The sequence below is a fragment of the Protopterus annectens genome, chromosome 2.part1, assembly GCF_019279795.1.
Source record: "Protopterus annectens isolate FY-2018-M chromosome 2.part1, PAN1.0, whole genome shotgun sequence".
Classification (NCBI taxonomy): domain Eukaryota; kingdom Metazoa; phylum Chordata; order Ceratodontiformes; family Protopteridae; genus Protopterus; species Protopterus annectens.
In genome coordinates this window covers 66,428,423-66,445,512 of record NC_056729.1, presented here as the reverse complement: position 1 = coordinate 66,445,512, position 17,090 = coordinate 66,428,423, and the positions used below count along the sequence as shown (strand labels likewise).

The 17,090-nt window shown below is 36.5% G+C and overlaps 1 protein-coding gene across 2 annotated transcripts in view; it reads left to right on the top strand.

Moving 5' to 3' along the window:
* Positions 1–17,090, top strand: part of PTPRN2 (protein tyrosine phosphatase receptor type N2) — a 4,238,418-nt gene that overhangs the window by 1,601,391 nt on the left and 2,619,937 nt on the right. The window contains exon 5 of one of the 2 annotated variants that reach the window (XM_044062029.1): positions 13,859–14,015. In XM_044062029.1, coding sequence (XP_043917964.1) covers positions 13,859–14,015 — 157 coding nt within the window. Of the gene's footprint in view, positions 1–13,858; positions 14,022–17,090 lie in introns of both variants that reach the window. The other variant, XM_044062028.1, reaches the window with a different exon arrangement.

Here is a 17,090-nt window from a genome sequence, read left to right as displayed (position 1 = left end):
ATATATATATATATATATATATATATATATATATATATATATATATATATATACACACACACACACACATATATATATATATATATATGTGTGTGTGTGTGTGTGTGTGTGTGTGTGTGTGTGTGTATGTATATATATATATATATATATATATATATATATATATATTGGTTTTCCTTTTTGCATTTTTTTGTCCATAATTTAATTTGTTTTACTTTTCAGCTAGTTGTTTATACTAGCTAGATGTTACCATATATACTTACAATTTCAAAGTATTCCATAACATTAATCTGTTTCTAGTTAGTTATTATAAAAAATAAATATTTACTTTAATATCTCTTAATTTTATTACACTTATTCAAAGTTAGTGCTCTTGTTAACTAAATTAGTTTAAATAGTAAAGCCTTATCAAATAAAGGTAAATAAAATATTGACCAATTCTCATTTGGTTGTTAAAGATGTAAGAATAACAAGTAAAACGCAAGTAATATTTATATTCTGTTATGTCTTTTAAATTTAAATTCTTTGACCAGCTCTTTAGGGTCTTTTGATGCTGAGGTTGTATTTATCATAAATAGAACAGAGATTTCCCAGTGTGGTTATCTGTCCATTTGTGTTAGTCAACATCATATTTAGTAAAGTTTAATGAAATTTTACCCACTTTATCCCCAGTCCAACAATCCAGTTTATATTGGATGATGTATATATTCTGTTGTTATACTACAATATATTTTAAGAATGCCATTATTATTTGAGATTTGAAGCATGTCTGTTTCCTTTTTCTAGAGTATGGTAACACCTCTTCTCTAATTTCATAGCTGACATTTAATTTATTAATATTTATTTTTTTCAAAATGTGAGTTTCTTGTAAGAAAACCACATTAGGTTTTTTTTCACTTTTACATACCCAAGGAGTCTATATTTTTGAACATTATTTAAGCCATTACTATTAAAGGAAAAAAATGAAAGATAACTCATTTGTCCTAGTTTAAAGAAAACTATATTTATATAATGCTGAAAGACATTCTGAAGAATCAAGTACAAGAGGGATTAATTGGGGACAGAAGTGCAGTGAAGTAGAAATAAAGTGGAAATAAAGAGTATGTTATGTTAATATGACTAATTAACATTGTATCACTATTACTAAACTAAGCATTGATGCAAACTGCTACAATCCCTGTCTAGGAATGTAAGAAATGTTCTGTCTTATGCAACTTTTCCTAAGTAAATTCCCTCAAATCATAAAGGCTAATAGGAAATGTAAGAAAATATGCATTTAAATATAGATACAGGTCCTGCATTTATTTTATAGTATTACATTCTTATTCTTCTTTTATTACTTGAGTCTTATGACTTATATTTCTTTCTTATCTACTAAAGTAAGGATATATGTCAAAGTATGGTTAAATACACTAAAGGTAAAAAAAGAAGCAATGTTGTCATGACTGTAGAACCAAGAGTTGCCGTTAAGCGCATGCATGAACATTAATAATTATGCATATAAAGTCTAACTTACATATCCAACTTTTCCTCAAGTTCTGACAGTCATATAAGTTAGTATCAAAAAATATAATAGTCCTTAATAATTTTGATAAGGTAGAAAACAAATGTCTATAAATACAAAAGTTAGGAAAACTATTATTTTAAGAACCATTTATACATTCATGCAGAAATATAGTGGCAATTGTAATTGTATTGATTTGTTCTACTAAGGTTGGTGCAAAGGAAAATTAGAAGGGAGGATTGGGGAATAGAGAAAAGGCAAAAGGGGGAATATTAATGAAGGTGCACATCATAGAACCTTTGCCAAGTCAGCAACTGCCCTAAAACAGTGCTGCATGGTACTCTACCACAAAGCCATGCATCACATAGGGCTGGCACCACAGCCGTGTTAAATGTCAATGAGGATTCTGATGGAGAGACATATGCTAATTAGCCATGTGCTTTCTCTCCAGAACTACCTCCAGGAAGGCATCTACATGGCTGAATGAAATCTGTCAGCCATGTAGTTCAGCATAGTTGTCCCCACCACGTCACAGTATTGAACATGGCTTGTGGGAATCAAGAGGTAGAGTAACTACTGGAACATCAGAGATTAGTCTTAAAGTGCTGTAAGTATAGCAGTGGTTGTATGTGGACCATGGTAAGGATACACTAGTCCACACTGAATTACAATTATAGTGGCATAACAGCACCAGTGTTCATGCTAAGGCAATATGGGGATTAGGGGTAGGGGGATGCACAAGACCAGCGCAGAATACTTAAAGCAAGTATTACAATGGCACTGACAGCACAATATTGATTGGGTGGGAAGAACCACTAAACACCAGGGATTAGACTTAAATACAAGTGCCATAATGGCTGCAGCAACAGTGCAGGGGAGATGCGCTAGACTGCCAGACCATAATAGATTGCTACCATAGTGCTACTACTATTATGGAGGTGGAGGGGACCATAGGAGGGTTGACAACAGAGGGACAGGAACAGGGACTGTGTGATATTGTTGTCTGTACTCACGTGGGAGAGTGACTGGGGGGATTGCCACTTTCTTACTAAAACAACTTGCATTTCAGCAGTGATCTTCACAATGTGGTTGTTAAATGGAGTTCATAGAAATGCGAAGTAGCCAATAATGAGGTCTTACTTCAACACAGCTGACATGTCTATGAGTCAGAAATGGGCACAACATGGGAAAAGCACCGTACAAGCATGAACTGTACATTTCATGCTAGGCCATTTAGTGAATCTCCAGGACTATCTCTGCCACTTAAACTTCAAATAAAAATGAAAATAATGAAACTAACTATTCCTAAATTAACTAATACTAAATAAATGTAAGAGCTGTATTAATGTATATAACCTAACGATATAACTTAATGATTGCTTTTACAAATTATTATTACAAGTCTGACGAATTACATTTTTGTGGACCATGATTCATAAGTAATCAATAATGCCTCATATTAGAATGAAAAAAAATCAGTTATATTGAAAATAAAGATGTTGAAGTTCTTAAAACAATAATATATATCCTTAATTAGATCGCTCTTGCAATATTACAAACTGCTGAGATATCTCACCAAATAACGTGGACATGCAGGCAGGATACCAAAACCAAAACCTTCCATGCTGCCATGTGTCTGCTGTATTACCAAAGCCCATGGATGTAATGGTACACAGATGGATGTATGAATTTGAAAACGTCAGACTATCTTACTGGCAATCTGAATGAAAGGCTAACACCCATTAGTCTGTTCTACACATGGTTGTTTGTATCTTGTGCCTTCATTGGTTCAGATGCTTGCCCCATTGGGAAACCTTCCTTGTTTTTTTAAAAGATTTGGTGTTTCCAGTTCTAGTAGATGTCAATTAGGAAGGCAAAATGCAATTGTTGTAGGCAGATTCCCTACAATAATCTTCACTCCCAGAGCATTTTTTGCCTGGATACGGAGCACGATTATAAAACCTTGCAGAATCTGCTAGCCTTTTGTAGTTAAAACCCTGTGTACATGCCCTTTCTCCCTTAACTCTTAGTTGTAGATCCAGCACCTTAAGCGCCTCACCTAAAAAAAATGGTAGATGCATCCAGTCCTGATGTCCCACTTATAACGAAGAACTTCAAGAGTTAGGCCTGATCCTTTGACTGCCCACTCAGATTTGGACATACATCCTGAGGTGTCAGAACCTGTGGTACATTCGACTGTTTCTCAGACTGCCACTATAGTGACCCCAAAAGAAGCCAGTATGGTGTTGGGGAGTGGAGATTAGGATTTCCAGAAGAAAATGTAATTTGTGTAATTTGTTGCATTAATTAATCAAATTTTTTAATTTTGTATATGTTTGAAGTCAAATTTTGCAGTTTAACAGAACCAATATAGGCATGTTGGAACTATAAACAATAATAAATGTAGTAATGAAATACATAGGATAATACCTTTCATATGGAGGCTGCTTCGTAATGGAGCACAAGCCCATACCTTCAAAAACACTGATAACTTGAGAAGTAAAATGAGTCTGGCATTTCAAGTGACAGTCTTTCACATGAATCTTCAGATGATAACAGTTGGGCCATATAGGCTCCAGTACTACACACCATGCACCGCTGATCTTCTACCGAAACTCTCAGAAGAACAACTTATACTGTTATCGTGAACAAAAAAAACTGTCCTATTCCCAACGTTCATGGTTCTTAAAGGAATGTACTAATTTGTCCTTGGCATAATACTGTTAAAAAGTAAAACAAGTGAAACTGCATTTCACCGTATTACATTTTGTACTTTTTATAGAACATATGAAAGGGCCATATACTAATTCCTTCCAAGAAATCTACATTACCTACTGCATAGCAACATATGTTCAAGTCAGTGTAATTAAATACTATGTGATATAGCACTCAACCATATAAAGAACTATAGCCTAACTTTACATCATGAAACTCCAGCTGACTGCACTAGGTCTTAGTGAATAAATATTTCCATTCTAATGAAATTATAACAGACTAGGTGGAAAATAAGCATTTTGCTGCATATTTATGTGAATATGCTTCTTTTTACAGGTGATGCATATTCTACATGTGTTTATGACCCTAAAATAGCAAAGGCTTCAAAAGATGAAATGCAAACTACTAGTAGTCCGCCATAAAATATTGTGATATTTTCATGATAGCAATAAATTTGTGTTAAATCCATTCACAGAGTTCTTGGACATCTTTGGAGTGGTGTTGGTTATTGTAGGTTACAAAAATTAACCATTATGCTAACCCACCCACCCCATCAGAACATTTCTCTTTTTTGCAGGGAATGCTGTAGTATAATGTGACAAAAGGCAGAACAAATGAAGACAATTGGCATGGGATGTCATGATTACTTGGGCATGTTGACTGTTTTGGTGATGAGAGGCCACTCTAGGGTGAAGCGTTTCTGTTTTTGTATAATGCACTTACGGAACTGGTTGTTCAAACTGGACAGCTGCTGACAGTGTGGGCCCTGCTGATCCCCTTTTGGGTGTTATACAGAAATTTCTAAGTCCCTATACAACAACTAGAGTATTGGTTCAGACATCCTGTTTGACACTAACCTGGCTTTTATTTCATATACCTAGCTGGATAAAACTTTGTGTGAAATCCTTCTCTCCTATTGCATTAATTCCCTTGTTACCTTGTATGTTACAGGCTTTAATCTGCTTCTTGCTTGGTATTATCACATCTGTATACATATAGACTATATTATCTGTAAGCCTCACTACCTTCATCACTCCTCTTCATCCCATCATCTCAGGTTACTCCCACATTTTCACCATAATTGTCCTATCTTTACCTCCTCACCATCACACACACACCTTGTGTTCCAGTCCTTTGCATATACTGTAAAAACACATATTTATCAATTACATTGAGGGAAACTGTTGCCTCTATTCAATTACAAACTACTACAACTTTTTGTTTCTTGCTCAGTGATTATAACATCTGCATAGATTTAAATTGTACGCCTGTGTTTTATTGCAAATGCCTATCATAGTTTTTATTGTGCGACCTGAGTTGATTCAGAAGAAGGTCCACTATGGTCAGTGTCCTACCCTGGTAAACATATTACAAGCAAATACATAAATGCCTGGTGTTCGCTGTGCTTCCTGGGCTTTCACCAATTCAGGTTAATAAATTGGGTAAGACACAGGATGGGGTGGGGACTTCCTGTTGCTCACTGCTGTGACTTATGAAGGCTATGACTAAGCCTATCTTCTGTTGGAATATATTATAGGAACAAGATCAGGCTGTAGGCTGTCCCAAATTAACCATCCACCCAGTAGTGCACGTTTCTGCAAAAAATTAATGGAGTACCTCATTGAGCAAGTGTTGGTGTCCTCAAACTAATTAATGGGAAGTGACTTTAACATCTATTTTAATGAGGACTCTGTTGCTGTAGCCCAGTAATTCCACAGCATTATAGGGTAGTCAGTTTTGCTCAGGTGTGCACCTTTGTTACCTGCTGTTCTGAAGGTACTGTTTACTTGATTTTCTAGCTTGATGTGTCCACCACTGATTTGGTGGTAGACCATTTCTTATGGTTGAACCACCACATATGAAGTGTGCTTGGTTTAATTTCCAGCCCATGTTTACTTCATGACTGTGTAGCTAATCATCTCCTGTCCTCCTCCTTTCCTCTTGTCTACTGTCATTTTGATTTCATCAAATAGGAGTGATAACAACTGGTTGGGAGTGGATTGTTGACATACAAAATGATTCCTTTGCAGAAAACATTCATGCAATGGAAAAATGTGTACTGCTGTCACTGCATCAGGTCTTACAAACACAGAAAATAAATCACAAACAACAATCACTTGTCTGTGGTCATTTCTATTGTATTATATATGGGCACTCTCCTGGCCCATGTCTTAGATATTATATCCCAGAATGTCAACACTGCTCTTTTCTGAGGGCATTAATGAAAAATTCAACATACTTCATGTAAATCCTTATGTTGTCCTATGGACTGAAAACTGGATATCCAGCAAATCAAGTCATGAATGAAATTGGTACCTTCTGTGAATGCAAAATTGTAATTAGAGGGATATCTTTGGGATCAGTGGTGGGCTCTCTCTCCTTCTTGATATTTATTTTGCAGACATCCAATTCAATAACCCGGTAATATGGCTGGCCAAGTTTGCTGATGATGTGAAGTTACAGTGTTATTCACTCATTAAGTGAAAATCAAGAGTTCCGGAAAGAACTGGAATATGTGCATATATCCAGGGTACTGAAAATGGTCCCAAGCTAAATACAAAGAGTTGCATAGTAGTAGTTGACAGAAAAGCTGCTCCCACCTCATGTGTTACAAATTGTAGTTCTTTTATAGAGATACAGTCATAAGAAATCTAGGTACTTATGTGAGGAACTGTCTTTTATTCGATAATCATGTTTCCTCTGTAGTCAAGGAATCCTTATGTGAAGCCCAATTAATTTCCAATTGATACCTTCAAGATTCAAAGTTCCTGCCATTGTTCTTTTCCCTTATCATATCCATCACAGATTATGATGCCCCCTTTGGCATGTCTAAATCCAAGCATTTTGCTCACCTGCAAAGGCCCCAGAGATATCTTCCCAAGAAAATTAATGGCATTAAATTCTTCAACTATTTGGATAGATCAGCATGAGTTTTCTTATTGTCAGTAGCCTAAAGACTGTTGTGAAGTGATGTTGAATACCTTTAAGGCTAAGTCTTGGTGATTGGCTGGGTAGACACAGATTTACTCCTGGTTTGTCCTGTACATACCTGCACAATTTGGGAGGGGAGCACTACATCTTTGTAGTAGGTTATAATGTACTGTCTAATTAGAAATTGCATGACAGCATGAACAGGCCCTGTAAATGAGGTTTGAATAAGATTTACTGATGTATCAGATACATTCGTTACATTTGATTTTCACAGTACAGCACATTGCATGATTACCACAATTGTCCTTGGCTGAGCTAGAACTTGATCTGTGATTGCATGCTGGGTACTGCATGGATAGCCATTAGCTGCATGCTGCATGCTATATACTGTATATAGTAAGCACTGTACTGAATAAACTGTGTGAATGATACAAACATTGTCTGCAGTCTCTAATTTGTTACTTTCTGTGTGCAGACCACTTCTGCCTTTTACCTCACTTAACTCTATAGTTCAAAGGTATTAACACTTAAAACTTTTGTATCCCTCTGCTAGGTTGCTACCTTACCTGGCAAGATAAAATTAAACTAATTGCAGATATTGTAATCAACACTCATGGTAAAGATTCCAACATTTGACCGCCTACTTAAACCTTTATGAACACTCTGAACAATAACAACAACAACACCAACAACAGAGTATAAGAATATTTACAATGAAGTAGTCGCTATCCCAAGAAAATGATTTTGCAGTTGTGTTATTGTCTTAAAAGAGCGATAGACTGTTCATGATATTCTCTACCTGGTTCCCTGACAGAAAATGTACATAATGGGGAAACCTTTTCTCAAGTCCTCAAATGCAAACTGCGGTGTGTGCTGCTAAATGTTTCAATAACCTCAAAAAAAAAACTCATGAATAAGCTGAAGGATCAAAAACCACAAACCAATAACCGAAACAACACCTTCAGCTGACTGCACCACAGTGCCAATAAAGGGTACCCGTAATAGTGTTCAAAAGCACAGTTTATTCACAAAACACTTTACGGATTGAGTGCTTTCATTTCCAACCAGGAAACTTCACCAGAATTGTTTGGAACACTGTTACGGGTACCCTTTATTGACACTGCTAAATGTTTCATTCAGTTATTTTCAATGTCACATATAGTTATTTTATACACCAATGCTATCCAAATACTTGTCTAGTTAACGTCTTGGCATCAGCTGGTTACTTTGTTATTAAACTGTACAAATCACTAATTAGACTACTTACATTCATTTTTAGGGAGTCTATATTATATCTTCGAAAGTTGTAAACAACAAACGCTATCTACAGCGAAAAATGCCATGCAGCGAACTGTAAATAGTGAGATTGCACTACAGTGAAGATTGGGGAATTTGCCCTTTCCTCACTGTAGTACGATCTTGGAGTTGTGGGGGATTCACTGCATGGCATTTTTGCTGTAGATAGCGTTCACTGTTTACAGAGTTTGAGAATATAATATAGACCCATCTTTGGATACCTTTCTTGCACTATATTAGACAGTGTTTACATTTTTACAAGCTAGATGTTAACTTTGACTTGTTACAGGCTGGCATCCTCATGTTAATAATGTAGACCTCATGTTAATAATGTAGCAATGTTGGTCCTTCTTTGGTAGGTGCAGTATCCCTGGTTTCTCTGTCATTTAGAGCCTGAGACATGATGATTTGGAAGGGTTGGTGATAGTTTACTGCCAATTCTGCAGCTCCCCCTTGCTTTTAGTGGGGATTTCAAATGAAGTATATTATGCATGTTAGAACAGACTGTGAGGAACAGAAGTATAGCTGGCTCAGCCAGCACCCTATGCTGGTACCATGAACCAGTGCCCCACCCCTTAGCTATTCAGGTGAGGAGGAAAAAAAACACTTTACTGTATCTGTATTAAGCCAGTCAAGGGATCTGCTTATTACAGATCCACCATCCTTCACATTCTTCCATTGAAGAGCAAAACAAAACAAACAAAAAAAAAGGATGGTCCTTCTATTGTCACACCAACCAGGTGGCCAGATGCACAACACCCCCAACACCAGTCCAGCCATTCAGGTCTCATTTCTGTGCTTTGCCCCTGACCCTACTCCCTTTTATAAAAAATAGATAAATAAGAATTTTGTCTTATAAAGTGTAGCAAACTGCTTGCTACAAATGTAGCAAACAGTTGCTACAGTTTATACCTGTCTGCATGGAATGCTATAGTGCTCAGGTTTTACTTTAAAAAAAATTCCAACTTTTAAACTGTATCAAATTGTTTGCTACAATTTAGCAAGCAATTGCTATAGTTTCGACCACACAAGGAGTGCTAGAGCACTCATGTTTGACAACAAATGCAATACCGGGTTTTAAAAGCCAGTATTTTATTAGATGTCGAGATTAGCTGACCGCACCACCAACACTTTCTGCCTGGGGCAGTTGCCCCTCTTGCCCCACCATAAATATGCTACTGATGAGCACCTCCTCATGTATTATCCATCTGCTTCAGTGAGTACATTCTTTCAAGTGCTTATTGATTCTGTTGCCCCCTTTGTTCTGAGTAGCCCATACTGGCTTGTTTTAAGTGACTTCAACCTCTGCTTACAGTAGTTCTTGTGAGAATTATTTTTTGTCATGAAGTGATTAGGGATTGTTTAGGTTCTTTCTTCAGTTACCTATCTAAACAGATATAACTTGTACAAAGTCTTTTAGCAAGGCTGGCGACCTACAACTTGATGGTAGAATTGGTTTCCAGGTCTGATTACAGCCTGTTGGTTTGCAGTCAAGCTACCTATAGTATGGTAAGCCATTGTTTGACCTGGATCTCCATACCCTGAAATAAACAGGGCAAAGACTCGGGCACAAGTGGTGCTGGCCTCACCTCTTTTTGGCTTAGGCTAATGGAGCATATGTTCATTACCACTTAGGGATAGTCAAGTAGCAGATAAGCTTTTTATTGAATATCATCAGTACTGCAGCAAAAAGACTGGCCATGCTTTTCTGAGTGATTGACAGTTTATGCACCACAGGCTGTCAAGTCACTAAGAAATCATCTCTTTAGCCCTTTAACATGCTACTCAGGTCTTCATAACCAGGCTTGCCTCCATCAGCTCAGATAAGTCTTATAGTACGCCTGATGTGCTTTGCAGTAATCCAGATGCTTATACCACTCCATGGAGATGGGATCAGTGTCTGTTGTCTCAGTATAACAAAGTTCCTCCTCTTAATTGCAAGCATGCATTCAATTTTATGTGGTTTGCACTTGTGTACTATCAGACAGATGTTTAGTTGTTTAGTCCTTTCTTCTACCAAATTATTTCTTCTGAATTCCTTTCTTGACTTTCTGTCTTCAGTGAATGAGTATGACACTTCAGATCTCAAAAAAATGATATCATGATTATATAGGTAGCTACTACCCTTTTTCAAAACTTGCATTTCATAGTCCAGTTCTTTAGAATGTAGTTTATGCACACAGCCTGATTCCTTTCGCAAGGAGCACAGTATATATCAATGGTGTAGCTAGGCATACTCAGTGTACTCAGTGGAGTACATTTTCTCTGAACATCAACATCCCTCTTAAATTTTATAGCTCAGGGAGCACAGAAACTGTTTAATGTTGTATATACTGTATACAGCAAAATATGCTTACTCAAGTGGAATGCACCTGTAAAAATTGCTTTTTTATGGTTACAGATGGCAACAAGTATATGGGGCATACCTCTTAACCTTTTATCACAAGAAATCTGGACAAAGCCAAAAATAATGGGTGGACAAAGACCTAAAAATTGGAACAAATTTTAAATATTGCTCTTATAAACTTAGAATGCTGCTAGAATAAAAGTTTTTCCATTAAAGTGCATTTTGTAAAGGATATGAAGTCTGAAACTTAAATGTCTGTCATTATTTACTGAATTCAGTCCTCGCTGATTTGCCAGAAAACTACAAATTATTTGAGGAACAGACCAAAAATATAAGGCAAAAATCTGGACAGTCTGCGAAATTCTGGACAGTTGAGAGGTATGATACGAGGGTAGCATTTTGAGGGTTGAGTTCATTTTTACATGATTTGTGGGTGGTGGTGGGCAACAGCAGGACATCTGAGTACAAAATGTACATTTTTGGCTACTCCCCTGGTATATATGACCCACTTCAGTCTGGATGTCAGACACGACACAACACAGATAATGCCCTCATGATTGCCTTGATTAACTTTCTACTGGCAAAAAAATCAAATAAGCTGCTTAGCTTTGGTCCTTCTTGAAGCAGGGTCCTTCCAGAGCAGTTACTTGCCTATTGTAAGATCTGAGTAGCTGTTCACATCCTGACTGGATTATTCTCAGGGTATAGTTTCTCTAAATCACTGCTCCCTGCAGCTGTGGGAGATCCTCAGGGCTCTATAAATGGTTCAATTTAATTTACTATGTAAATGTTGCCCATAGAAGAACACATTCAGAAAGGAGGAATGCATTAGCATTGTTGTGTTGAAATTAAGTATGTCTATCTCTGTTGGAAATATGTCAGCTCTAAGCTCCCTCATGGATGATCTAGAATTTATCAGGTTTGATAACTGCCTCTGGCAGATCAGAAATGATTATATAGTTATTCAGGTAAAGTTTAAGGTTTCAGACTGTTGGACCTTGAAACCCTGTATCATTTGCAGAGATGACAGACTGGAAGTTGTTTGAAAGTTACAAGATGCTACTGTTGTTTGTGATGAGAGCTTTCATTTAAGGACCAGGTATCGGCTGTGCATAAAGCATCTCATTATGATGTCAAAAGCATAGCCTTTTGCAGTTTCTGCAGTAGCTGTTAATAGCCTGGTTCTTCATGCTAGTACTGTCTGCATACTACTCTATTGTCTCAATTCTATTGACTGTTACTGAGCCCATGCGTTTATTTACAAGGTTACTGTGCTGTTTTATCTCACCCTACATGAATGGGTTCCTGGCTTCCACTGTCTTGCACATATTATGCCTCCCTCCTAGCTCTGCTTTTGACATCTGGAGTCTTGAGTCTTTCAGGTACTTTCTTACCTGGACCTGGACCTTTGGAACACCTGTACCTTTGGAACGTATTACTGCAATAGTTCGAGGAAGCTGTGTCACTGCAAGTGTTCAACAGGTCCCTGAAACCCCATGGTTTTTGGTTGCCTCTTTGTAACTGTACTCTATGTTGCTATATTTTTTACTTAAACTCCTCTTTGGCAGATAAACCAAACTGTGCTGTCTGATATTTGTTTTATGCTGATTGCATTATGCAATGTTTATACTTAATCATGGGTAATACATTTGAGTTTTAAATAATAGTTACCTGTACAATTTTTTCAGAATTTGTAATAAACCTGGATAGGATTACATCTCAGGTGTTATGCTTATTTGGCTTTAAGTGCTGTGCTGAATCTATGAAGGTGCATCTACTCTTTGCTATTTCTCTTTCTCTTTCTTACACATACACACACACACACACACACACACACACACACACACACACACACACACACACACACGCACTTTTTGCATTATGCTTTTATTTATAACTGGCACCAGTAATTGATTTTGGTTATTAGAAGGAGGACAGGCTGCTTATCTTTTAATGTTATTTTGTGTGCTTGCTGCATTTTCACTGTATACATAATTCAAGTGTTGCTTTTTTCAGTACTGTGTATTTTAAGAAACAAATTAATTGTGAAGTACCACAAATGCCAATATTTCAGATTATAACCATCTTGTCACTCATCTGTCTGTATGGATGCCAGGCAACCTTACAAAATGTAAGTTCTACAGTCTGAAGTTTTTGTGTATTAGGTGTCCAGATTTGTTTGTGATCTGAAGCAGTGCAGAATATCCCTTTAAGTAGTTTGCAAATGATTTTCAATAGTTTTCTTTTCAAGTGAATTTGTTATGCATCATGGCATCACATGACTGAAAAGGCATGCAAGTATACATCTGTATATGACATTGTCCCCCTTCCTAGCAAACAGTGATGTTAACCTACTGACAGGTAAACGGCTGAGAAGCTTCCTACTCAGTGATGTTAACCTACTGACAGGTAAACGGCTGAGAAGCTTCCTACTCCTGCCAGAAGAGGAGAGTTGCCCAGAACAGGGCACCTAGAGCTGCCCCGCACTGATCAAGTACCAAATTCCTGGTGCTGGTATCGCAGATACCTGCACTGAAACTAAACTTGCCTTATCATATGACTCACATTTTATAAATATGACTAACGTTTTCAAGATTTAGTGAAGCAAAACGAATAATGATGCTGTTTCAAGGAGGTGCACCTCTACTGTAAATTTCAAAACAATTGCCAGAATGTTTCTAATGTCAATAATGATCAAAAATATTTTCTCTACAATAAAATGAGAAAAAAATTTTCAAAGCTAAAATATTTTGAGCTTATTCTATGGTAATCTGTACCATTTTAAAATTGTTACAAATGTTTGGAAATACATTTTAAAAATATGCACCTTGTTTGATATCTGTGGTAGTTGCAGGTTTTGTAAATAATTATATCTCTTTCTGAAGCATGTTTTTAAGTGTTATTCCTTTTCATCCTATTTGGACCTTAATGTGTGTTATATTAAAATGATCCTTTTGATTCAGAGAACTCTTCATAACCTGAGTTAATACTTTAAGTGGTAGGTTTTATAACTGATAAACAATAAACTAAAAGCATCTTGTAATTACATGCTTCTTTCTCTGTAGAACCATGAAGCAAGGTTCAGAAAAAGAATGGAAGTTCGCTCCAGAGGATGATACTGATGTGGCCATGTCTTTGCAGCAATATCTGAAGTACCTCGGATTTTTACCCAAGACAGCTGCTCCTGCTCTGCGACAGAAGGCTATTAACACCAAGCCTTTGGTAAAGGTTAATTCTGTTTCCACTTATTTAGACTGATTGATGTTTTTAAATTACAGCTTATCCTGTCACTCTGCTCCATAAGTAGCTACCACATGCATGATTAAAAACTGGAAGCAAACCCTTCAAGAAGGGCATCACCCCTATTAGTGAGTAGCTACATTTTTTTCTCTGCATTTACTAAACCACCTGTGTTTATGTAGGAAACAAGCAAAGGTTGAAAGCATAAGCTGCTATGCTAAGAGTAAGCAACACATTTTGATTTGTTCTGATTTATGTTTCATATTTTTTCATATGTTACTGTAAGGGATAGATTAGTAATGCTTACAGGCTGCCCATATACTTATTTTGTTTTGTTTTATATGATGAGCAGGACTTCCAACTCTGTAGACCTTATTTAAGACTGAGACCCTTAAATAAATAAACCAAATATTCCTGATTTAGTGACAAAAATCAGACCTAAAAAGAAATTATTATGAGCATAGGAATGTACAAGGAGAACTATGCCATTGAAGAAAACAGGTACGTGTATAATAAACGATAATTAGGAGAGAAGAAATAAATGTATACAATATTTACTGTGTGAGTTATAACCTTGATTTTGTTATATTTTCTGTGATGTTTGATTTCAGCAAGAAGAGCATTAGTGTAGTTTACATACAGTGAACGTAAATATAAATCCAAGCCTTTGAGATACACCTCTTAGCTGTCCAGAATTTTGCAGGATATCTAGAATTTTGCCTAATATCTTTGGTCTGCTTCTCATAAATTTTGTGACTGTTTATCAAATCCCTGAGGACTGAATTTAATAAATAATGACAGTCATTTGAGATTTAGACTTTATATCTTTCTGAAAATGCATGTTAATACAAGATCTGCTATTCTATCAACTTTCTTTGTTTGTAAGAGCAACATTTAAAATTTCTCCCTGATTCTGGGCCTTTGTCCCCCATTATTTTTCACTTTTATTCAGAATTCTTGCACTAAGGCATTAGGAGGCATGCATATACATTGATCAACATATGTGTCACAGTAATGCGTTTTGTTGGTAAATGAAAAGCATGCATAATGTCAGTGGAAGTAGAATAAGGAGCCATGTTAGAGTATTCAATAATTATAAACATGCTGTTACAGGTTGCAAGGGCAGATATGATATATATATATATATATATATATATATATATATATATATATATATATATACCAGAAACTACAAGAACAATTTGTATTCTTCTAATACAGCATAGAGAAGACTTACTGAAGGGACATGTAGCGTCAGGAGGTCAGTATGGATAAATGTGGTAGGGATTATGCCAGAAAATAATGGCGGAAGAGAAAGAAGCTGTTAGGAGAATCGGACTTCTGAATTATAAAGGGTCCTGATTATAGCAAGAAGCATGGATAGTGAGGGTGATGAAGTGGGAAGTGAGTGGTTATAACAGAAGGGCTAGGCTGTGGATGAGAAGATGTGAAGGTGGGGGGAGGTTGATACATGAAAAGATGGAGATTTCAGAGGGAAGTGAGATACATACCCTAGGAGAACAGAGGGAGTCTTTTGACAATTTAGGTCAGGTAAGACATCAGTTGTAAGATTATATGGTAGTTGGTCATACTTGATGGGCAGTTTAAATGTTTGATTGGAGGAAAGTTCACAAATGATCGCGGGGGGGGGGGTGTTATTCAGTTGCAGAGCTATGTAGAAACCATGGGCCAAATCTCCTTGTCTTCTAGGAAATAATTAATCTTAAATAATTTGCCTTGAAATAGTAAGGGTTCAGGAGAGTGAATGGGCTTTGACGGAGTAGGCTAGGTCAGTAAATTTAATGATATGGGTCAGTTCAGCTATTCAATTGTAAAACCACGTAAACCATTGGTAGTTGGGCCTGCTACAAATAATTATTTAATTCTAGTCACTAAGCCAGCGTAGGGACTCAGACTTCTGAGGATAGAAAACTGTAGCAGTAGCAAATCCTATATGGCTATTGTAGGACAACAGAATTTTATATGTGGTGATTGCAAAAATGTTATTTAGTATGTGGTAAAAATTGACTCTTGAACAACAGAAAAGTGCAGACCCTAGTTATTCTCATTTATTTGGCCATAACATCCATATTTCTACATAGCATGCCAAGTCCCCATTTTTTTGTGTAATAACAGAATTTTTTAGAGAAGACCGGCCTGATTTCATCAACAAAACCTACACACAAACTGCAGCATGAAGAGCATCAATGGATGAACATTACTTAGTTGTCTAAAAAATATAAAGCTGAAATACTTGATGTGTGTTTCTGAAGTATAGTCGAACTATCCCTGTATGCTGTGCTGATGAAGTCAATAAAAAGGGAGAAACATTCATGTCCACAGCAAGTGAGGTTTAGCATTATTGGTCTGAATATAACCATAAATACTTGAAAAGTAAAAAGTCAGTGTTTTTCAGAGCATGTATGTATTAAGCTGAAATTACCTCTTACGCATGATACATGTATCATATACGCCATAAGCCATCTTAGTCATAATGGCTACATCTTATCCATAAAGCTCTGAGAAGCATAATTCCATGTTTCCATCCATGTTTTGACATTGTAAACTGCTTCTTGAACTAAATGTTCTAGCATATTCCTGCGTTTTGTAATTATATATATAGATATATTTGTTTTGTAACATATCCTTCTACCTGTAAATATGTTGTGTTCATTTCTTATGGGATTTGATTCACTCAGGTTCAATGCCGATTTCATGACATAACAAATGAGGAAATCCAAATAGTTGAAAACACGTTTAATTGAATAACTATTTGACGGTAAGTCCATTTCACTGAGTGCAGAGTATCTACACCTAGTACTGTAATACAGAATAGAATATGTAGAAATGCATGAAGTAGCTTGTTTGGTGACTGATGTTATGTTTACACAGCCACTGCTAGTGTGGTTTCTACTAGTGCACTGACAATGGTTCTCTGTGGGTGGTATTTTCACTTTTCTCCTTAACTGTACAACAGTGACATTAGTATAGTTAAGTATTGGATTATAGGGGGCAATGCTACATGGGGAGGGGGTAAATGAAGGTTTGTTCCCCTGC